This window comes from Neolamprologus brichardi, chromosome 16 (genome assembly GCF_056152115.1).
Source record: "Neolamprologus brichardi isolate AB-2024 chromosome 16, ASM5615211v1, whole genome shotgun sequence".
Classification (NCBI taxonomy): Eukaryota; Metazoa; Chordata; class Actinopteri; order Cichliformes; family Cichlidae; genus Neolamprologus; species Neolamprologus brichardi.
In genome coordinates, this window is record NC_142119.1 from 29,029,228 (window position 1) to 29,053,445 (window position 24,218).

The following is a 24,218-nucleotide window of genomic DNA, read 5'->3' on the forward strand; positions in this document are numbered from 1 at the left end:
TTTACTCACCATTTTTTAGTTTTAATAGGACAGATTGAAGGCTAGGATAAAACACAGCATTCACCGTGTTTAAAATCCTACAACCAGAGACGTTTATGCAACAAAAACAGTGTGGATTTTTTTTTAAGCTGACAGTGCAGAGGCAGTGAGAGTCCGACAGTAATGGACCTGCTGTGCACATCCGCTATTACACCGAGGCGCCCATATTTCTAATATTTGAGTTCCAGAGTCAATTTTAATTTACTATTTATTCAAGATTACGAAAGGCTATTTTACGGAGCACAAGTGAATGCAACGCGAGAGTCCCGCCGTGACGTCACGTGGAGCCTTTGAGTCATGTCAGCTGAGGGAGGAACTTCGACAACAGAAAATCAACCAGGAAACAGAGGCTGCCAAACTGATCCACCGTCTCGGTCTGACGGATAAACGGCGGCGTTAACAACAGGCATTACACAACACATTAGTACAGGATTTATATTTTGTAATTAGGTTTGATACACAGCAGCAACATGGCTTCCCTGTTCAAGAAGAAGACTGTCGACGGTAAGTTTGCTCAGGGTGAAAAGCTAGCTAACTTGTTTTTAGCCCGGTTGGCCGTACAGCTTGTTCTGTTGTTCCCGTGTTAGATGAGACGTCCCAATTTAACTTGTTTTACCTGTTCTGAGTCGAGCTGAGTCACACTGCTGCCCTCGACGCGCTGCTAAACTTAATGTATATATGTAGCTGTTTTACAATGTAACCTTTAAAGAAAAAAAAAATGCGGTGTTAATTGTTACAAGTATCCTCTTGGTTTCTTTCCTTTGAACGTCACCTGTAATCGTTAGTTACAGGCTGTGGAAAGGTCTGTGTATACACTCCGTTACACCATGGTTTCCAATGACTTAGAAACGGCAAACATAAGCCGTAAAATTAAGTGTACATGATATTTTTCCCTGTATGATTACTTTGCGTGTGTTGTATTTATTTATAAACTTTAATTTGGTTAACTTACTGTCAGTTTGTATCCTACACACAGACTGAAACTAATGCCTCATTGTGCTGTGACTAAAATGACGTCAGTTTTGTGACAAAGAGTGCAATAAAATTGTACAATGGAAAGTGAGGCTGTTACCATATGAAGTTAAGTCATTTAAAGTGGGCTATATTCAGTTACAAAAAAATGTCAAAATTCTGAATAGCCTTTCAGTCTAAAAAAGTGAGTATTTTCCCCCCAGGCTAGGCAACCACCTCAGAAGGTCAGAATGGAAAATCAGTCAAACTTACATCAAAATTAATGAATCAATTATTCACTCTCAGATACTAATTATATTAACTCCTAGGGCTGGATTTCAAGAGAAAAGGCTGACCGTACCTCAGCTCTTTGGACCTGAAACTTATTCTTGTGGAGAATTACAAAGAAAAAATGATCAACTTTGTATCTTTGGGTTTAAAAATAGACTCTACCGGTTAAGGCAAATCTTTTCAGAGCACTCCCTGTTTACTCCTCCCATCGTTGTCATTCTAGTTTCACCCATACCGATCATCTGCATACTGTACTCACAGTGCTCTCCTGCCTCCACTCCATTTCAAGGCGCTGTCAGGTCTTCTCAGCCGTCCCCCATCCAGTACATTTCTTTCTTGTCTTTTTGTTTGACATCTCTTGCGCTCTGGACACAGGTTTCTCGTTGATGCCCTGGGTTTGGATGTGGGTCGTAGTTTCTGGTTATTTGGCAAATTTAGTAAAGGGGGGTGGGTTGATCATCCATATTTGTAGGACGATATCCCTCCCTCTTTGAGACGTTGGCGGCACGTCACCTTATACGTATACAAGCATCGTTCTCTTAAGTGGTCCAGCATATTGACGTGTCTCGATCAAGTTTGTGGGTGTTGAACTTTTCAGCAAGAATAAGGTTTTTGTTTTTTTGTTTTTCTGAAAGTGGTCAATTTTTTTTTTCTTCGCAAAGTAGGGCATTTCCTATTATATAATAGCTCATGAATATAGAGTTAGCTATTTACAAGTTTTTTCTTTTTTTGTTGTTGAGTTTTTTATAATTCATTCATTCATTCATTTATTTAATGAATAAATGAATCCGGTGCACATCTGTCTTTCCTGGATGAGGGATCCACCCTTTGCTGTTTTTTCAGAGTTTTTTGTGTTTGTTTTTCTTTTAGTTTTTCCTCATTGAAGCCTCATTGAGGCTTGAACTCTAAAAATAGAAACTAGTTCAAAGCCCTTTGAGGCAAGTTTGTAATTTTGAGCTATATGAATACGACTGAATGAGAATTCTTTGATTCATTTATTCATTCCTCTATTTATTCTTGATTCTCATTTTTCTATTCTTAAGGATTTATTTAGTTTTAGAATTACTAAAAAGTTCCTGCGTTTTAATAACAGAAAAATGCCAAATTTTGGAATAAATCTCAAAACTATATTTAAGTCTTGAAGTAAGGTTACTATTACACTGATTAACTGGGTCATCCCTCAGTGACACAGATTACTGCCTGACTTCATAGTCATAAATTATGTCACATGATGCCACTTTGTGTTTGTGTGGGTGGTATAGAGCTGACACTGTATTGGCATGAGCTGTCCAAGCATTTCCACAGTTGGCAGTGTCAGCATGCTCTCAGTGTGTTACTGACTGCTCTGAGATATTTCACATGCGTCTGGGCACAGAGTCAAACATGATTACTATTGAGGCAGTGGCTGGATGTTTGAGATTTCTTCCAATATTTGGCAGCTGCTCGGGAACCATCCTTTCTAATGCTCCAACAGCGTTGATGTTGAACAGAAAGACAAAAAAGATACCACACATGACACATACTGAGGGCATAGGTGAATATAAATTGATTTTTTTTTTTAGAACGAAAATATGCTTGTCTTAAATTTTTTGTTGAACAAAGATCGTTGTAAAATCACGCATATTGATAGTCAGTCAGAGAGGGTACGTTTACATTGGAAGTTCAGTGGTTTGAGCCACAGCTGCTCTAGTTTGCATATCTTGCATCCTTAGGGCAAGGTACTGAACCCCAAATTGCTACGAGTGCATCAAAAGTGTGTAGGTTATTAGTAAAAAGCACCCAATTGCATAGAAAAGGCATAAAATGAGTGCTTAATAAGAGTAGAAAAACACTATATACTGTATATGTTTCATCCAATTTATCAGACATTTTTTTCTTTTCATTTTGGTAAGTCAAAGGCTTGTGGGGTGTTGTACCATCACCAAAATTCTCGCTCTCTCAAACCTTTCTAATTTCTGAAGATATAATCAAGGAGCAGAACAAGGAGCTGCGCGGCACACAGAGGCAGATCACCAGAGACAGAACAGCGCTGGAGAAACAAGAAAAACAAATGGTAGGAAGCATGCAGACAATTTAAATATAAAAGTTATGAGGAACAAAAGTATGTGCATTCATAGCATTTTTTTTTTTTTGTAGATTTCTACATATTGCATCAAAGCCCTTTTAGGACCCTCTGATTCCCTAACAGACACAATCCCAGCCCCAGATGCATATTAGATTGTCTTTCTATGATTGTGCCTGATTGGCTAATGGGGCTAAATGAATAGACAAGCGATTTGGTGAGGTGGCTCTGCCTCAGGCAAGTGAGCCTATCTCTCATACACTCTCACAGAGTTAAACAATTAGGCTACATTCATCGTCGCACATAATCTAGAAGATGAAAGAAGCTGACTGTGTCCTCTCCTCAGTTGTGTTAAGTAAATATCATACAGGACATAATTACCTCCCTGGGGAACGAACATTCTTATTCTACATTAATGTCTTCCGTTAATTAGTCTCGTTTTAAAAGCTTTGTTGCAGATTCTGAATAAAAGATTAAGACACAAAAATGGAAATGACCCATATCTGCATTTTTAAAAAATTTTTTTTTAGCACGATCATGGCTGCCTCCCAGTGTGCTGGCTCGCAGTACCAGTGCATGCACACACATCCATGTATGTGCTCACTGGATGCAGATGGCACAGGGCAGAGATTATCCCCCAAAGATCAAAGTACTTATAAAAGTTAAGCGTTTCATTTTCTCAATAAATTATTTGGGAGTTTGTAAAAGAGTTCAAAAGTCTAAATAATATAGAATCTTTTTTATTTTTAAAATATTTGTGCTGCACAGCATTTGGCTGCCTGAAATGTTACTAACAGCTGGATTGAGGCTCCTTTAGCAGCACACTGTGCATCTGTTGTTCAGAAAAATCTTCAGCACTGGGCCTTGTTAATGCATTAAGGTTCCCATTTGCTAGCATGCAAAGCCCAACAGCCTCACGGTTGTTCCTGCACTATCTATCCATCACAGCCCCACCTCCTCCACCCTACCCTGACAGGCCAGTAAATAAGACATTATAAGCTTCCCGTCAGCATCAGTTCGTCGTACTCGTCTCTCTTTCCCCCGTTAATGCATTCTTAGTCTTCCTTTTTTCTTTCAGATAACACTGCAGCTGACAATATTATTGCCTTTTTTTTGAACTAGGTCTGCTCTTTTTCCCCCATGGCATTATTTGAATTGTTTACAAGCAGGGAGATACAGGTTGAACTCAAATGACTTGCTGAATGTGTGTCTGCATTAGAGAAAGGCACAGATGCATAGAGCTGAGCGAGGAAAGCCTTTAGCTTTATCAAACATTAATAATTGATTGTAATTTCCTGAAGAGAATGCTTTCAGCACATGTACGATAAATAAAAGACATATTGGCTGGCTCATCGTAACCTGGAGCTTCTCCGTTGTCTCTCGGGAATCGTGCCCACACACAGGATCCCCGTGGGGCTCGGAGTATTTTTGGCTGTGTACTGAAGCTAAAAGTGTATATGAGTAACAACTGATCTGGATGATTGTGTTTACAAATTTGTGTTTACAAACACAATGGTTTCTTTGGGACTCGGTGGATGTATTTGTTTTATGCATAAATATATATTTTTAATATAAAGAGTATCCCTAAAGTCCAATAAAGTGTTTTATTTAGTGCATTATCAATGTGTTTCTGTGAGGAATCTTCCCCGTATTTTCATTTTCCTGAACCTCGGGCTGGCTGTGGTGTTGAAGGTGTCGGGAAATCAGTGGCATTAATTGACATTTCTCAAAACAAAGTAGTTTCCTGGCTTCAGCTAATCTGCAGCATGTTGTTTTAGAAAGGCCATCCCTAAACGCTCAATTTTACTCAATTTATATGGGCAAACACAAGCACATCAACTCTAAATATAATGCTTATTTACAATATTAGGCAGATAACCAGGAGACAATGGTGCATTTCAGCAGCCTCAATCAATTGGTTCCAGATGTGGACAGTATATCTTAATGAGAATTTTTGATTCCCTGTTTTCTGCCAGTTCTTAGAATTTTCTTTTATGTTATGTCTATACTCACGCTTGGTAAATTTGCACATTGACCATGCATACACACACTCCAAAAAAAAAAAAAAGACAGAGGTGAGGAGTCATATCGTATTCTTCTTTCCTTCTCCAGGAAGCAGAGATCAAGAAAATGGCAAAGAGCGGTAACAGGGAGGCTTGTAAGATTCTCGCCAAGCAATTAGTTCAGCTGAGGAAGCAGAAGACCCGGACGTACGCTGTCAGCTCCAAGGTCACCTCCATGTCTACGCAGACAAAGCTCATGAACTCCCAAATGAAGATGGCCAGTGCCATGTCTACCTCAGCCAAGGTAAAATGCTAAACCCTGTCAATCAGTACAGCTCATTTTGAATTAGAAATATGGATACAGTGCAGCATATACAAAGTGAACAAGTCCCTACTTCAACGTACTTTATGTGCCATTGCCGTTAGACAGTCTGTATGAACAAGGTGTTGCTATCTAATGGAAAAGTTAAATTTGTTTTCCACACAAGCTAAGTTCAGTGTGTACACACATTAATATTCTAGTGTGGCAATTAAAGTATTAATGTGGGGTTCATGTTTAAAACCCGAGCCTTGTAGCACTGTTGTTAATGAAGTATGAGAGGTACTAATTGGCCAGGAGCGATGTACTGTTCAGAGTCACACTGAGCAAACATAGACAGGTCAAATATAATTAGGCTTTAAATTAATGGCGTGTGTTCAAGTTTACGTGAGGCTGTGGCTATGTCACAAAGAATGTGTTAATTATATTCTGTCAGATACACATTTTGTTTAGACACAGACGCACACAGGAAAGTTGCAGCTTTGATGTGTCTTCAGTAGAAAGTGAAGCATTCTCCATCACCTTTCTCCTGAGTTTTAGATTTGCATGATTTTGAGATGCTTGTCAGTCAAGACGTTGATGTATCAGGTATTGTGTCAGACGTGGGTCTGAAAGTAGGCCATGTTTGTGCTGATCTTTCACAGGAGGTTGGTCTGTCTTTAGGACTTGCATAATTCTGCGATGATAAATGAATTCAAAGCAAATTTACTTGAGGTTGAGGATCGAATATTTTGTGAAATGTCCAAAGTTTAAAAGGTAAATTATCTCGAATAGTTTGTGCAACTAAAGTTCATCCTAACATGTTGAGCATAATTAGAGGTTTCTACATCGTGAAGAGTGTTATTTCTTGGCAGTAGCACCTAAAAAGATAGATTCTCATACGTTCCTTAAATGTTTGCAGACAATGCAAGCAGTGAATAAAAAAATGGATCCACAGAAGACATTGAAAACCATGCAGGACTTCCAGAAGGAGAACATGAAGATGGGCATGACAGAGGATATGAGTAAGAACACAATGCACTTGGCAAAACAAGTTTGGGAAGATATATGGGAATGGTGTGAGAAGTGATGTGTGCTGCAAAATATGCAGCAAAGGCAAAATATGTTTGTGGGATGTTTTTCAGAAGAAACACTGACGTTTGGTTTTTTTTTTTGTTTTTTTTGTATGCAGCAGCCGTCTTGCTCTAAAGTCCAAACTTGTGACTGGAAATCAATTTGACTGACTTTTCTGTCCTTATCTTCTTCCTTCCTGTCTCACTATCTGTTCAGTCAACGACACTTTGGATGAGATCTTTGAAGAATCTGGAGATGAAGAGGAATCTCAGGACATTGTCAACCAGGTTCTGGATGAGATTGGCATTGAGATCTCAGGGAAGGTAAGAAATTCAAAAAGAGAACAAGACAAACCACATCTCTCCTACATACCTCAACTTTATAGACATCACAATAGTGTATAATGCCCAAGTAGAAAAAACAATCTTAACATTTTACCATTTAGTCTCAGATTTAACTGCACATTTTCAGATGTAGATGCACTTAATGGAGCACACAGCCCCTAGCAAGATGAACAATAAATGGTCCACATGGCTTTTATTCTGCTTTTAAAATGTATTCCAGCTGCCACATGGTGGGGCTAGCCCTCAGCTCTTCTAGCTCTGTTCCTTTTTTTTCCTTCTTTGTAACTGCCAGGCTGTCCGTCTGCTGTGTGTCTGGCTCCCCCTGGGGTGCTGCATGAGTTATTACCTCACACAAAACAATGCACAAACCGACAAATCTCCCAAAAAAGCCCCCAGCAGGAGAGGCAGTTTTTAAAAAAAAAAAGCTCATCAGACTTTCTCAGGTTTTTTTGGGTGGGGTTTTTGTGGGGGGGGTTTGGGAGAGGAAGAGACACACAGGATGCTCTTTAAAAAATAAAAGCAATCCAACGGCTTCATAAAATAACAAGATTCACAAACGACGGTAGTTTGGAAAATCTACCATAATAAAATAATCATCCATATGTTACTTCTATTGTTACTGGGATAATTCTGTGTCTACTGACAGTAAGTAGTCAGCTGGGAAGCTAACAAATGCTGTAAATAGTTTCAGTTTTTTTTCTGCAAATAAAAACTAACCGGCATAAAATGAATCGTGCCTTTTGGTGTCGAGTACCAGATTGTTTCAGCACCTTTTATAGGATGCAGTAATTGATCATTAACAAACCCAAACAACTGTACTTTTTATGTAAAGTAAACTTTACAGTTAATTGACAAAATTGTGTCTCAGTTTGAACAGTTTGGGGTTTTTTTTGTTTTGTTTTGTTTTGTTTTTGAGTGTCAGCAAGCAGCTGTACATCGTAGCCGGTCTCGAAACAAGTAGCAGCTCTGCGATTGAACGTGTGTATTTTGAAGCTGATGTGGCTGCTAATGGGGTTTTCTACCCATGTGTGATTCCAGATGGTGAAAGCTCCAGCTGCAGGAAAAAGTGTCCCCGGTGCTGCTGCCTCCTCCAAAGCCACCATCTCTGACGACGAGATTGAAAGACAGCTCCGAGCTCTGGGAGTCGACTAGGTTTCGTCTTCGTATTAATGTTCCAATTGTTAGAAACACTGGTTTTGTCATGGTTCGAGCGTACACACTTACACACACACACACTTACACACACACACACACACACACACACACACGTTTATTAACACATACATATTGTCACATTCGCCTTAGAGATCATTATGGCAGAACGTGATCTATTTATGTGAAAATAATATTTATTACAACATCGGAGACGCCACATCTCAAAGGTGGACCAGCAGTTGATGTTTCACCTGAAAAACTGATTACACTGTTGTTTACCACCCATCTGTCTTTATAAGGGCTACAAGTGTATGAGATCTTGGAATTGGCTTTTCCCTTCTGGTGTTTTGGTCAATCTTGAATTAGTCCTATAATCTCGGTCTGCTTTTATACATTTGAAGAAGGATGGTCTTTCTTCAGGAAGTTTTAATGAATAAAACATGGTAATTAAAAAGCAGTTTTGGGGATGTCAATAAGCAGATGGAACTTGTATTTTTTCCCAACTCAGACTATTTATGTGCTATCTTTGTTGCCATTGGTAAAATTAAAACCAATTTAATCCACTTTCTCTGAGGCAAACTTTCCCTTTTAAGGCATTCTTTTGTCAAATTTGCAACGTTTTATGGATAAAATGCCTCTGTTTGATTTCTTTCTCATCCTGAGATATTGGAGATAAGACAGACACTTAATCATGCTAACTAGCTAAATCATTACCAAGATTTTTTCGGTTTGCCACCATAGGTACTGCAGACAGACATATGCATGTGAAACACGTAACTAATATCTTCGAGCTGGGGTCAGGCTTTCAATTTACGTGCATGAAATGAAAAGAAAAATTGATCCGAGAGCAAACTGGCTAGCATTTTTGTAATACTGTACAGATTATAAAATTAAATAAAGTTGAGATTAAAAACACAATTTAGGGCTAATGAAAGACTGGCATGTCAAAGAGATTTAAATCCATAATTAAAGCCAGAGGCTTCTGGGAGATGTTTGATTTACACAGAGATCGTAAGGTGGTACTGATCCTGCAGTCCCTCTACTCTGCAGCTGCTGTGCAGTTGCTGTCATGTGTTTTTTTTTTGTTTTTTTTTGTTTGTTTTTTTTTAAAAAGCTGCCTCACTCACAGAAACGCACACACTAAAGGAACGAAATGATGGAAACGTTTGCTAATATAACACTGTGATTGAGGAGATTTCTTCTCTTCTCCAGCTGAAGCAGGTTTTTCTTTACAGTGATTTGTCAGCGTCAGCCGTTCCAGGCTTCGTGACAGTGACAGCCATATCTCCTTAACGTTTTCTTTGTTTGTGCCCCCTCGTTTAGACTCCCTTTGCCAAAATAAACCGAATAAGATTCATCCTTGCGTATGTCGGAAATCTACAAGTCATAATTCTTTGAATTTTTGCAAAAAAAAATTGTTCCTCAACCTTACACCAATCTGTTGTGATTGAGAACAGAATCAGTTAACAGACATTTTTTGAGTGCCGTTCTACAATAGGATATTACCATGCATTTTTAAAGGTGTATGTATACTCACTTTTGTTTCCTTCTTATTGTAAAGTGTAAAGGGTGTATGGCTTTTATAAGGAATAAAGTTTCCTCAGGTATGATCGGATCTTTTTTCATTTTCAGTCTCCACTTTATCCCTCCCCCCCTTCTTTTTCATTAAAGTTGTATTCAAGGTTTTTTAAGGCTTCGCTTCAAACCGAGCGACACAAAGAGGTATATATCTTTTATACTGTCTTTAAAGACAGACATCAGTTTCCATTCATTTCCATATAAATGACAGACTCAGACAATAGTTTGCTGAAATTCTTTTTTTTTAACCCCCCCTCCCCCCCAAACCACAGAACAGTTTAAAAAAAAAAAAAAAGAAAAAAGTGCATGGTATTGCAATATAAGTGCATGAAAAGTGAAAAGTAACTTATTATTTTGGAGTCTTTTGGATTTTGAGTCTGTTAAATGATCCATCTGATGAAGAGTTGAATAGAATATCAAGCAGAAGAGCAAACACCGACACATAACACGTGCATATATTTTAGCCACGTTTATGGATTTACTTATATAAAAATTACGTGGTACCCATTCAGCTCTCTGAATACATGAACTGTGGAGGGAAAAGGAGTAGATATGAGAAAAGCTTTAAGGCTAAATGCATCTGGACGACTGCCTTTAGAAGCTTCTTAGTAGTTTTATAGTAAGCATGCCGTGCCTGTAACTTTGCTGTGTAGACATTCAGAGGAGTGACAGAAGTCGGTGTGACTCTGCAGCATTTATTTCCCCTGGCAGCGCTCCCGTTATACGGCCTTACATTAGTCATAGTAAAAACCACTCATTTCTGAATTTAAGTGTCTTGTATGTTTATTTATGATTCTCCAGTGAGACATTCACAACGTAATATATGTAGTACTACAGTAAAAATGAGAGACGGCACTTGTACTGTAGTTATGAAGCGCGGGTTACTGCTTGCTACATATGCAGTGAACTGACCGAGCTTTGAGTGCCTGGGAACTGAAAGGAGCAATTTGATAAAGAAAAGGGCAGATATTTGCCATATTTTTATATTTTCAGTATAATAAACACCCTTTAAATCAGTCCGTTGCCAGTCCTATATCACATTTTCTAGTTTTTTTTTTTACAATAATTACTGGCTTCTGATGTAAATTTAAAAGAATAAAAACATCCTGATACTTTTAGGTGCTTTCTTCTTCTTAAGAAAGGCGTGGCGTTTCCGTTTCTTTCACATCAGTCACCTCAACCAGGTCAGAGTTGTGACTGGCTGATGTTCTTCTTTGTATGACACTTTATCAAGGCAGCAACGACAAAAGCAAAAACATCAACATCTATCTTACATCAGGGAAACAGAAGACCGCATATCCATTTGCTGTCAAAAAGTTTCCCATGTCCCTGGCTTCATCCCATAAATCACAGAGGTTGTGCACAGTAAAGTAGCCTGACATAATAAATTAGCTCTCAAATAAATAGGTTGCTGTAAAGTTTTAAAATATATTACTGTTTTGACTGCAACTACATTCATTTGGCTAAAGCATTTTTCTTAAGACTGACAGCTAATAAAAAACAGGGACATAAAGGCACCAGCTTTTACAAAAAATACATAAACACAACTACAACAGGGAGTTCTGTGGTTAAATATAGATGTAAATGTAGAACACTTCATTTCATCAACAATAAAACTTCTTTTTGTAGGGAAAAAAAGGTCAAAATCAATAATGGTATTGCTTTCTTTCAGAAAGGTACAGCGCTGATCTTTATGAGCACTTGTCTGTACTCTGATGCTGATGTATTAAATGAGATTTGGTTTGTGTGGTTAATATATTTTCAGCAGTTGTAGAGCAAACAAGGCACAGCCAATATTCTGTACATTTAAATGTCAAGACTGGCAGGTGCAGCATCAAGCCAGCAGTTCATATGCAGTTATTGAAAACCTTTTATCTTCACAGTTTTAACTTCAAACAACAAGGAAATAATGGCCGGGCTGCTCTTTGACATTTTTGTCTCTTCTTTAAAATTGCAATTTTAAATAAAAACAGACATTTATATATTACATTCGGAAAATCTAACAGAGAGACATATCTGTGCAAAGACAACAGACAAAGATAAACTTTTTAGGGCAAACTTGGTCTTATATAAATTCTCTTGTCAGTATTAAGTCAGTGAAGCAGCTGGGCAAAAGAAGCTTTATCTGTTTTCAGCAGGGTAAAATTCTCCTGTGGCATTTGGAATAATTGCTATTGGACATGTCAGATTTGAAAAGAGCACATTTTTAACCACGGTCACAAACGAGCCTCCCTCACAGACACGCTCATCGAACCTCGAATTATGTCATTGCTCTTTGCGTTTTACTCATCTGTGCTATGCAGTTCGGACTGATTTTGGTCAAACAAGAGCTTAGGTTAAGGCTGGTTTTAACACGTTTTTCCCTTTGGCGTCGGTTGCAGAACCAAACTCTGACCACTTCCTTCTCCAGATGGAGGCCTTTGGCTATCCGGGCTATTTCCTGAGAGGATGGCTTACTTTTCTCCACAAAGCTGCGCTCAAGGGCCTCCTTAGCTCCAAGGCTACAGAGTGAAACAAGGGAGAGGGGGAATTTAAAAAAAAGATTATGAGTTCACTTGGTAAATGGCATATTTTGTACGTTTGATCTTTACAGTACACACCTGATAGTTGTTCTCCTTTTTCTCTTCCGCTCATTCATTCCTATTTTGTCATTGTACAAAGCTGCAAGAAATGAATAGGTTCTGTAAGGACATAAGGATACATGTTTCTGGCTGATTGCTAGTGTAACCCATAACTTTCCCTAGACTGATTTAGCGTGTCACCACATCAAATATTATTATACGACCTTGGGAATCATGTCATGGCTGTATGTTTAAGACTAATCAACAATTTCTCAGACCGTTCTCACCCCCAGCCTGGGGCTTGGGTGATCATAAAATAAATCTGATGTTGAGGAGGCCACTGATATGACAGGAAAACACTTCTTTGACACACACGGTGCATCTGTTTATTTGAAATTCTTTTTCTTTGTTGTCATCTGGAAAGTCGTAGCTCTTTACACCTAAGTAATCAGAAAAAATGTGAGACTAAAAAATCTATCTGATGTATGCATCGTGTGATGAGCATTGAAAAGAATGTAAGACTAAAAGTGTTGGCAAACACTGTCCAAGATGAGGCACAACTAATTAGATCTTAGTAATCACCCAAGAAAGCATTACTTTCAAATATATTTTTTTAAGAGACATTAAAAGAGACTGAATCAGAAGGATAAATTTTACCTTGCTGAATAGATAAACGTTACCCTCAAATAAATACTCTCAAAGGGTTGTGAGTTGAGTGGATACATGTGACTCACCACCCGCCAGCTCAGCTTCATCAAGCCATTTAGCCAGAATGGCCTTGAGTTTGCAGGCGTTCTTAAAGCTCAGCTGCAAATTTTCAAAACGGCAGATCGTGGTCTGGCTGAACTCTGAACCGTGCACGGCAGCGAGCGCCTCCCCTACATTAGTCTGAGTGTACCCTGGGGGTCAAAATGAAACAGAAATACTTTATAAAATACACGCAGCACAGAGGAGTAGAGGAGTGGGAAAAAAAAGACAAAACCATCTGTGGTGAAGCGTCTCATCGCTGCAGCTGAACAGTGAGATACATTTGTATTAATCATACCGAGTTTAATCCTCCGTATTTTGAAGTCATTTGCAAACATCTCCAACTCTCGTATCTGCGGTGAATCCATGGCAGGTGCGTCCTCTGGGTCCCGCATACTCTTCCTTTGGCCGTCACTTTTTATCTCTCCGCTTGGGCCCCCTGGGGCCTCATCAGTTGAAAGAAGGGCCGAGGGCAGTGAAGAGAAACCGTGGCTTAATGCACATGAGCCGCCGCTTAGGCCATGATCCGGAAACTTGTACAAGCAAGAAGTAAGAGATCCTAGCAAAACAGAGAGGGGCAGAGAGCAGAAAGAGAGGGGAAATTTGTTGGTAGGGAACAACGGAACAGCTGGGATGTGGAAATTAATATTTTAATGTGAGTTGTTTTTGTTTTTTTCAATCTTTTTGCTACGATAGACAATATTGGATAACAGTAACACTTTGAAAAAATGAAGGTTTAAATGTAATCAGAACATTTTCCTTCTATAAATAAAAAGTCTTGAAGCACCGTGTAGATCATGTATAACTTTACCTCTCCAGTGAAACATCATTGAAGTTGCCCTTATTAGTAGTAGTAGTAGTATCTGCAGACTGGCAGGCGCAAACAGTTTTATGTCAGTGCATATTTGTGGTGTATGGAATAAAAGTAAAGGTTTCTTTTTGAAGTCCCACGCTTGGTTGGCATGATGACACCTGAGCCAGTTCCATTTACTGATAAAAGCTGTAAGATTTAAAAAAAAGAAGGAAAAAACCCTCCTATGTGACATGAGAGCTTAAATAAGTGAATGTGTTTTCAGGGGCTTGGCGAATAGATATTCTTTTAACTGTCACTTAAAACAATAAATTGCAGTGTAGCCATAATTTAATGAACTCGTCTTTCCGCAGTCCCCTCGTCCTTGGCTTTGGTGTTGCAGCACGAAGCCAGCTTTCCTTCATATACCTATTTTAAAGGCTCGCTGCTGTGAGCAAATATCTCACAACCATCTGACAAGAGGTTTGTATTTACTTGTGTTACAATTTTCAAGATGATTCATTATTGCTACAGGTGGCTGATAGTGTTAAGTGGTAAGCTGGAGTGGAGCTCTTGCTGCTAATCACTAATGACAGATTAATGACAGTTGACTGCCACGGTACCACATGGGTGGATGACTAATTGTAATTTCTAATGTGATTCTGTCCTTTGCGTCACAGATCTGCACAGCTGCAGAGAAAAGAAAACAACCGCTAATTAACAGCACTAAAAACATGTCAGTCTGCGTGTCGCATTTAACATACAAGAGGAGACGTTGAGCGAATTAGGCATGTGCAAAACAGGACAGTCTTCGCTCATGAGGGACACTGTTTTCCTTAACTGCTATCCATATTGCTGGTAATGTAAGTGAGTAATGCAACACTCCCCTCTTGTGTTACTGCAGTTGTAGTGCAAACTATATGTAACTATTTTTAGACAATAATAGGATCTAATATAATAAAGGTCAGTTGGTAAGTCTCAGTTAGTTAGTTTATAATATCTGTACCCTTAGTATCCTTTTTCTTTTCATGTAAACTAAATGGTAAAATATTTCTTCACTCGGCTGACGATTTATTGGGTAGACTTATTGTGAGTCTAATACATCCTTGCAACAAATCCTCGGCTTTGTGAAGAGTACCGTTTCGCTTTGGTTTAAACTGTTTCAGAGGTGCTGATTTAAATTTTTGGTCTTTTTGGTGTTATTGCATACCAAATATATTTTGTTGCTGAAGCTAGGTAAGCATGGTATTTTCAGTATTTTTATCTACTCCATTAATATTACCCAAGGTAGGCTAAAATAATTTATTAATGTTAAATTGAATCCCAGTCAATAAACACATTTGTGATCCTTTGGCTAAACTTTTCGTCAACTTTGAGCAACACTTCTTCTCTTTTTCTGCTCATCCAGTGAGGATGAGCTGCCGCTACTTTCCAAAGCAGCACATAGCAACATCTTTTCTTTTCAACCTGACATGACACTCTGAAACAAAAGCTTCTACAGAAACTCAGATTTTAGCTCAGCTAAAATGTTGCCTGACAACAGCAGTGGTTGAGCCATTTTGGACTAGATAGAATTCACTAACCGAAATGCTGACAACAGTTACAGCTGTCACGAGCCCTGTGCATGAAGTGGTGGCGAAAATAACAGCACCATCGACCCGTTGCATTGTTCAGCTGGATCTATATATCAGCTGGAGAGCAGTATGGCAGATTCTTCCCCAAAACTGTATGCATCAGTGATCTTCTCTTGTACCGAAGGTGTCAGGCAGAGGTTGGAGTTCCTCTCTCTGTTGAAATTGCTTCTTTAGGTTGCATGTACAGTATGCGTCTGCATTTGTTGCTGTAGCCTTTAGATTTCAGAGCTTTTTCTAACTGCAGACGCCTCTTAAAATCAGCATCCCAAAAGTGAGTGCTCCGTGTACGTTGTTTAGCATTGGTAAGAGGGCGTTTGGGGCTAATACTATATCCCTGAGAACAACAACAGTTTTTGGATTATTCAGCTGGAGGCATCCTGTTTTCCCCACTGAGCTGGCAAAAGGGAGAGGAATCTTCGTTGTCTCGCCCTCATGTATGCACTGATGTTCTCTGGGGAGCTTACATGCAGCTATGCTGCAGTGAACACAGCCGTTGTTTGTGTGGCAGGGAGGCAGACTGGGCAGCAAGCCCTGGTCCTAGCACATGTGGGCTTACTGATTTTGTGAAAGCACCTCACAAGCCTTTGTGTACATGGCCTTGGACCTTCCAGCAGCTATACATGTGCACCATCCAAAAAGCTTCAACAGATTTAAGCTAAATGTGGACAGAAAGCAAACAAACACTGATTTGATGCTGTATTAAAAGCTGCTTCAACAATGTTTTGTAGTCTGAACAAGCTGGAATCCCAGAGTTGCCTTTTAGTCAAACAGTTAACTGTTTACACATCTAGCGTATAATGACCAACCTTACCTTCTGAAGCTCTATTTTAGTGCTCTATTCGCTTTTATTTCATCTCTCTTTTGATTTAAAACCAGCCGCAGTGAGGGAATTCTGGGACTTTAGTTTTTAAATGTGCTATTTGCTGCTGGGCAGGGGGTGTACTGTGGGTGTACCAGAGTGCTGTTGCTGAAAAATGTCACCATTTGCAGCTGAACACGAGGTTGATGAGACGAAAGAGACCAACTGAGGGGAACTGCAGAGTTGATAAATCACTGTGGGTTTGTAGGGCAGCACCTTTCACATCACACTTATTTGATCCACTGTTAATATAAAAATGGATTAATGCAGCTTTAAAAAATGAAAGAGGCTTTTTTTCCCCTTTCCTCTGACCTCAGCTATCATAATTTGGGACTCCCGTTTAATGACATTAACTTTTATCTCTCTCTTCTTAACTTAAACGTGTCCTTCTGCTGTCGAATGCTTTCAGCTAGTCTCATTTTATGATTCAGACGGATTTTTTTTACCATCAATTTCACCGCACACATGAGATTTTTTTTTTCCTGTTTCTGCCTGGCATTGCATTGCTCTTTTCAAGCGATACAGCCTCCCTTTTTTATCATCCCACATAATTTATGTCACCTCATGTCAGTCTTGTCAAACATTGCTGTCAGAAGCTTGACACCAGTCTCAGACAAGCTTACAGCTGTACTTTTTAAGCTGTCAGTCAGACATTTGATCATTTAGCAGTCGCGGAACCGACATCATTAAGGTGACAAATTACCTCCTGGTGGTAATAAGAGTGGGCACCTGCTGTTTAATTAATCCTAATGTACATCAGTGCAGTCTTTGACACCATAGTTCATATAATTTTTGTGAGGCCGTTTGCAGAAGTGGGCCGATGTCACCGGGTCTCTGCCCAGGTGGTTAAAATCCAAGCAGAGAAGTCTGTAAAAAGAAACTTCTTTATTTCTTCAGCAAAACTACTGGGTTCATTTAGGGTCGAGTTCTTTTTTTTGTACTCTCACATGGTTATATGATATAGAATAATTCAGTTATACTTTGTCTAACTTAAAAAAATGCATCAAATCTGATATGCTTTTCTCTTTTTATCGGCTTAAGACTTTGAAGGGTTGTTTATGTTCTTTTTGTTTCTGTGTCCTTTTTCATTATTTCTTATTATTCAAAAGAATCAGCATGCAGGACCTAAAGTCTGAAAGAGTGAAACTTTGATAAAGTGTCATGTTTCTTGAGGTCTGTGCTCATGTCTGGAATACAGAAACGGCAGAACTCTTTAAAATGTGGTTGGTTTACAATATCAGTTTGGCATGTTTTATATGATAAAATGCTACAAACTAATAAAGGCTATAAGAACAGTATGCATTAAGGGAAATAGTGTTTTTTTTTTGTTAAAGATAACTGCTATTAACTACAGTTATTAATTACATTCATGAAAAATGGCAGTTTTTCTGAGGTTTAATCACGACTAATTAGATTCCCATCCACCACAATTGTAGCAACAATCGTGACAGTGTGTAACTCCCACTGCTGACAGCAGGACAGGGAATTGGCGAGTCATCTTTGACAGTTGCGCTTAACAAGTGCTCTAAAAAGCTCAAGTAAGTGCGCTAAAGAGTCCACGCGAGGTAATCAAGGTTGAAATTGATTTTAACTGGCAGCAGATTTAAAATTAAATGGAACATAAACACATTTTCTGCTCAATTTACTGTGTTTAACTACAGGCAAGTAGAGGGAAGGAGCAAGTGTGTGTGTATGTGTGTGTGTGTGTCTGATCTTTACCTTGCAATGCATTTGCACCGCTCACCATGTTAGGGTGAGGGACACCACAGGTCTGCAAGATACGAGTCTGAGAAATACTGGCAGAGAGCATCTCCTGTGCTGCAGAGAGAGAGAGAGACAGAGGCCTTTATTATCGACACCACCATCGCCATTACTGTATAGTGTAATTGTCACTGCCTGCACTATACTCATCATCATCGAAACCCCTATGATAGCCATCGCTGTTAGTGTGACATTGTAATTTCAGCCTTGCTATAATCAGCACGAGTCCTGCTTTTCAGTGTCACCCTTCAATACGACAGCTGACTTTTTCCTTCAGAAACGTGCCTAAAAGTCTCGACTCTGCCGATTTATCCGCACCTGACACTTTGTGAACTTGTCTTCAGTTAGCCACACCTGTCGTTTCTAAATGCTAAATGCATGGCAGCACTTTCAGTTTGCAGATCGTGACTACATAATGCCCACACATGACTGAAACGGAGTCATTTTGCAAATTTGAGGCTCGAATTCAGTGCTTCCAAAACCTGGCATAGTTAGAATCGATTGTCATTGTCCTCATCATCATAACCAACAGCACAGATCAATACTGCTCCCTCCCCCATGAGTCTTCACCAGCTTCAGTTTTTTTGTTTCTAATGTTGGCTTTGGAAATGCTGCAAAATAACATTTCCACCAGAAACAAATGTGAATCTAGTGCTGTAAAAATGATGAGATATCATTAAAGAGAATGCTACAATTTATCTTCAACCCCAAACCCACACAGTATAAAGCGGAGAGATGAAGAGTAAAAGTCAAGGTTATATTAAATATCATATATTAAACACAGGCCATCCACTATTTGATCAAGCTGGTGCTTACATACAAAACACTTTGATAGATTTTATTGACCAACTCAACTCGTGGTTTGCCTTTTTAGTTTTCACAAATTCTTCTTCCCTAGCATCATCTCTGCTTACCTGCCATCATGCCATAGGTGGCCTGCTGGTTTGTGTAGTGACAGGGGGTGACTGGATAATGTAAGCTTGCGGGGGTGTTGCTGAGAGCATTGCCCAGGGAGGAAGTCGGGAGGTGCATGTGGGAACGCTTGGAGGGCGGACCCAGGGACAGCCCAGATGACACTGACAAAGACAAACAAAGACATTTTTTAAGTCAGGAACTGATCCGTGTGCAGTTCAATTTTAAAGCATTCCCAGACACGTAAAGCATCTTTCTTTAACATCTTTAAGTTTGATTTCATATCAAGTGGAAGCATTTTAATGACTTGCCTACTGCAGGATGTAGATGTGCACTGACAACCCTTTTCTCATCACATCACATAGTTAGTTAGTTAGTTTTCAGTGAGTTCTTTTTTCCCCTTTCTTTACTTTAATTAGACACTAAAAGGAAATCACTTACTATTAGATGCTGACAAAATAACCTTGCATAACCTTCTAAAGCACAAACTTAAATTAGTCTGTTAGGAAGAGTGGCAGAACAAAGAACACACATCAGTGATAACTTTTCTTTAAAACTACTGCTTTACGTGCCGCTGTGAATCTAAGTGTGAGGGGGCTTGTTGTTTGTCTTCTCTAGCTGCTTTTCTTGTCTGTCCTTGCCACTTGTTGTAGCAGATGGCTCCCCTCCTCGAGTCTGGTGCTGCCCGGGGGTTCTTGTTGTTCCTGTTGGGGACTTTTTCCTTCCCACTGTAGCATAGTACTCACTCAAAGGGATTTGTTGGGTTTCTCTCTGTATTGTTGCGAAGTGATTATTTTACAATATGGAGCACCCTGAAATGACTTTTATTGTGAACCTGCACTCCATAAATAAAACCGAATTAAATGAAGTGTATTTAAAAGAATCAAAAATAGTATTGCCTTCTAATTAAATAATTATTCATGTGTTCTGCTTCTTATGCAGTTTGGAGTTCACTCCAAGCTTTAATGAATGCTTAGTGGTATTATTAGGATGCGCTCTTGAAGTCGGTCTCGCACATAAACAATAACACTGTACAACTGAGAAGAATCAAAGCCTTGTTTATGAGTTTTCCTCCTCCTGTTATGACTGGGTTTTATTAGCATTCTGTGACCATATTTCAAGTCATTCATAGACACACTAGAAGACAAGGCAGGTCAATGTGTTTTGGAGCAACGGCCTCAAAATCTTGGCAGAAAAAATAAATAAATATTTTTTCAACAATGTTTACTCTGCTGTTATATAAATGGTTGAATCATGTCTTGCATGATCTAATCTTGTCTATTCTTAGCTATAACCATCAGGAGGCTTTAAGACCCCTGGAAGTTTTCTCCACAACACTTCATTGTGGAAAAAAAAAGAAGACCTTGGGGAGTTTATCATACTGATAACATATTCTCAAAGCAATTATCCACTGAGTAGAGACAGCTGGGCCAAACTATGTAACTGATTCGATACATTTACATAATTTGGATTAGATTTGAATAAATGTATTTTTTAATTCAATCCATTTTGCCTGTCGCCTAGACGCAGCCTTATCGGGGCACAGTTGTGTTCTGTGCCTTGATAAGGGTGATCTATGCTCTGACTGCACACAGTTAGGTCATCTCTACATTTCTATGCATACATAATCTGTCACAAATGAACCCTTCCAGGATGCGTTCATGTACAGTTTCATCGCAGTGGAGAATGCCACAATACTATATCTTCCCTTAAAAGGCTCTAACAGGCCTCTCTGGTGGTCCATCTTCCTAAAGCACAGATTAAGTTTTATGGCATGATGACGATAGTTTAAATCAATGAGACACACACAAAAAAAAAAAAACAATTTTCCACTTTGCAAAACAAACAAAGAAAACAATTTTAACAAGTTTTACAACATAACTGAATACGTTTGCTTTACCTGCAGCGACCATGCTTTGAGCATGGGACGTGGTTGGCAGGCAGTCAGTGGTAGAGCCATGGTGCATAATGATAGGCAGGGGTGAATCTCCCGTCAGTGAGGCGAAGGAGTCACTACCAAATGCCTGACAGGCCATTTTTTCCTGCCCTGTCTTTAATGGCGATCCGCTGAAGTTCAACACAGCTCATCGATTGGTTTCTTGTCTTCGCTTCTCTGTTTCTTGCCTATTTTGCCTTATTTCCCATGTTGCTTTGCTTGCCCTTTGCCTTCTCTATTTGTTTCCTTACCTTCCTCTTGCGTGACTTGTTATGGATACTTTGTCTTGCCTTCTGCCTTTCGTCTTGTCTTCTTTGGCCTTCTGTAATTCTGCTAGCTGCGTTCTAGTCTTCTTTCACCTCATGTATCGCCTCCTTGTTTTTTTCTCTTTCACTCAGGCTCATTCAAGCATACTTCTTCCCTCAGTCCCTTGGGAATATTCAGGTAGAAAACTGTGATAGGTTTCCTTTTTTTTCTTAGAGAAGTGGATGTCAGCACTTCATCCAGAACACTTCACAGTTTTAGTCACAACTCTACCCTCAGCCAAGACTCTTGAAGATGAATATTCAGGAGCTTCAAGCTCAAGATAAATTACTGGTACATTTTCTGAAATGTGTTTCTCAGCTACACAGATTTCCCTCATTAAGGCTTCTCCTTGTCTTTTCTCGCTGTTATAGTTGCAGGTAAGCCAGCGTCTGTCATACCCTCGGCATTTTTCTGTCCTTGTCTACTGCAGGTATTTATATCCAACCTACAACTAACCGCCCACTCTCAACCTATGAGATTCCCTATTTCCCATCGAGCTCCTCACCCCCACCTTCCAATTCCATGTCAGTGCTGTAATTGCTTGTGTTTGTACTTACCTGTGTTCTTCTCATCCTGTTTTCAAATCCAGGATTAGGGTACAGAGCGGCTGAGAAACCCGATCCTCTCCTCTCCTCTTCCTCGCTTGCCTTCTCCCTGTGTCTCTTCCTGATTACGGGATTGTGAGGAAGCAATGAGAAAATAAAGGGAAAACATAAAATGCTCATTAAAATAAAAAACGAGAAAAAAATAATAGATACAAAAGATTCACATGGAGCACCAAGAAATACAGCCTAGAACGCTGAACTGTGCTGCAGCATCTTTCAGCTGTAAATTGTTTTTTTTTTTTAAGGTTCACCCAGGTTATCACGGAGGTCAGCAATGCTGCTTCCACTCTATTTACTGCTGATCTCTCAGAAACAAAAACTCTCATGTACCATCATCTCAGCATTAGTGAAAGAAAGGGCGGCTATTGTGTCAGGATGGTGTCTATATTGTGTTGGATGCAGAGAGCTCCAGGTAAAGACAATAGGACTCAACGGGATGGACAGAAGTTAATCTGAAGAGTGTGGCCACCATGTGCACTTTGTTGTGTCTGTACTTGTGTTTATCCTCTGCTCTGCTTCACTATTGTTGATATAGGTGGGCAGCAGGTGGAGAATAGCTTGTGGGTGGCAGGCAGGATTCAGCTTGCCTAAGCACAGTGTAAATTTGGACTGGATGCACTGAGCACATCAGACAATGTCTTAGCTTGACGTGGATTTTAAACCTAAGTTTGTGAGCTTGTTTATTCACAGTGTCATTACAAAAGGAATGAAAATTGTTTTTGCCTTCTGATGGTTTGGTGACTTCGCTTTGCTCCATTTTCTCGTAAGAGTACTAAATAGGTCTTAAAAGTAATTATCTCAAAGGCAATAAAATCATAGTCTAAGCCCAAACTCTGATAGCATGAAGTTACTTTAGCCATCCTCCCTTCAATATGCAATCTTTCAAAGACTGATTAAGCAAAACGCAACAAGACTGAGCACTGGAAAAATGAAAGTCTTTGTGACAAATAGCTATGCAAATGAAAATGGACTTTGGCAAATCTCATTCTACAAGTTTCAGATTTGAAACAGAAAACAAGTCTACAAAATTACTAAGACAACTGAATGTAATGGTGTGTGACAACAGAAAAAACAATGTCTCACCAGCAACAATATTATTCTCAAAATACTTTTCATAGTCTTTCATTCCTGCCAACAACTCCCACTCAGGCAGAAGACCATCTTCCCAGCTGGTGAAAGCAGGACTATTTTCACACAGAGAGACTCAACCACCTCTGTTTTAAAGCAATCTCTGTGTTAGTGTGAAAAACAAGTCTCCAACAATTCAGACTGCCCTGATAAAAATCAGTCCAATAAGTCTTAGTAACTGCTAAATAGTAAATAATGCTCAATAATAATGAATGGCAATGTAGAAATAGAAGTTATTTTATGTTTGACTTGTGAGCTGTGCCTAACCTGCTCGGCATCTGTGTGGGTAGACGGTAAATGCAGTCATACAATCATAAGATGAGACAGTGAAGGTTTATATGTTCAAAATAATACCTTTGATTTCTAGATTTAAGTTATTGATCAGACATGGTGTAGACAAGGTGTTTGCCTTTGATATGCATATGGTACATTGTGACTGTAAATGGCAATTGACATTTGATAAGCACGTAAAAGAACGCATTGTTGAAAATTACAAATATACCCCAACTCTCGGCATATTGGAAATATCGTAAATGCCATAATTGAATGGATTTGCATGTTTTAAAATAAAGTTAAATGCCAGCTTCAAAGGGCTTTGGTCAAACCTGGGCAGTCTGAATGTGGTTTTAGACAAATACAAAAAAAAATCAAAGGATGAGGGAGCGAAAAAAGGAAAGCTTTCCCACACATACACACACCGACAGACACACGCAAGCACACATACATATGCACATAAAGAACCTAAACTTAATTACTGAAAAGACCCTGAGTCAAATGGGTACTCTTAAAGCACCTGTTCTAGATCCCCCTCCTCGTCCCCCTTCATGCACACACACACACACACACACACACACACCACAGAAATTTAATTTTAAATGTTCACAGGCAGACTATCACCCTAACCTCTTAACAGATGGCAAAAATGTAAGCAATAACAAGTTTAAATACAATTATTCTTCCACCACACACATGCAAACACACACAGACATGCACACGTACACACACACACACACACACACGCACACAGCAAAGACCACTGATCCACCCGTGGATGCAGTGGGAACAGTGCAGGGTGACACATTCTCACAGGTATCACATCCATATACACGCCGTGTACCAGGTGTGTTCGCCAGTGTCTGTGTGCACGGGAACAACAGACCATGCTGCAAATGAGCTGGCACATT

The 24,218-nt window shown here is 39.4% G+C and overlaps 2 protein-coding genes across 2 annotated transcripts; one reads left to right on the top strand and one right to left on the bottom strand.

Annotated features, from left to right (window-relative positions):
• Positions 1–323: 323 nt before the first annotated feature.
• Positions 324–9,832, top strand: chmp2ba (charged multivesicular body protein 2Ba). The gene is made up of 6 exons (XM_006802372.3): positions 324–543; positions 3,243–3,334; positions 5,456–5,650; positions 6,567–6,669; positions 6,935–7,041; positions 8,101–9,832. The coding sequence occupies exons 1-6, from the start codon at positions 510–512 to the stop codon at positions 8,212–8,214; spliced, it is 645 nt and encodes a 214-aa protein (XP_006802435.1). The 5' UTR covers positions 324–509; the 3' UTR covers positions 8,215–9,832.
• A 2,223-nt stretch (positions 9,833–12,055) lies between these two features.
• Positions 12,056–21,095, bottom strand: pou1f1 (POU class 1 homeobox 1). The gene is made up of 7 exons (XM_006802373.2): positions 20,960–21,095; positions 19,062–19,223; positions 18,106–18,204; positions 13,402–13,662; positions 13,091–13,255; positions 12,396–12,456; positions 12,056–12,296 (listed from the first exon to the last, which is right to left on the bottom strand). The coding sequence occupies exons 1-7, from the start codon at positions 21,093–21,095 to the stop codon at positions 12,056–12,058; spliced, it is 1,125 nt and encodes a 374-aa protein (XP_006802436.2).
• Between the last annotated feature and the right edge of the window lie 3,123 nt (positions 21,096–24,218).

Bases quoted from the DNA above. Each gene is read 5' to 3' on its own strand.
- pou1f1 (XM_006802373.2), bottom strand. From the start codon at position 21,095: ATGGCCTGTCAGGCATTTGGTAGTGACTCCTTCGCCTCACTGACGGGA. The intron at 18,205-19,061 runs GTAAGCAGAGAT...CTCTCTCTGCAG, and splicing joins CACCTATGGCATGATGGCAG to CACAGGAGATGCTCTCTGCC. The intron at 13,256-13,401 runs GTATGATTAATA...TTTGACCCCCAG, and splicing joins AATACGGAGGATTAAACTCG to GGTACACTCAGACTAATGTA.
- chmp2ba (XM_006802372.3), top strand. From the start codon at position 510: ATGGCTTCCCTGTTCAAGAAGAAGACTGTCGACG. The intron at 5,651-6,566 runs GTAAAATGCTAA...AAATGTTTGCAG, and splicing joins CCATGTCTACCTCAGCCAAG to ACAATGCAAGCAGTGAATAA. The intron at 7,042-8,100 runs GTAAGAAATTCA...GTGTGATTCCAG, and splicing joins GCATTGAGATCTCAGGGAAG to ATGGTGAAAGCTCCAGCTGC.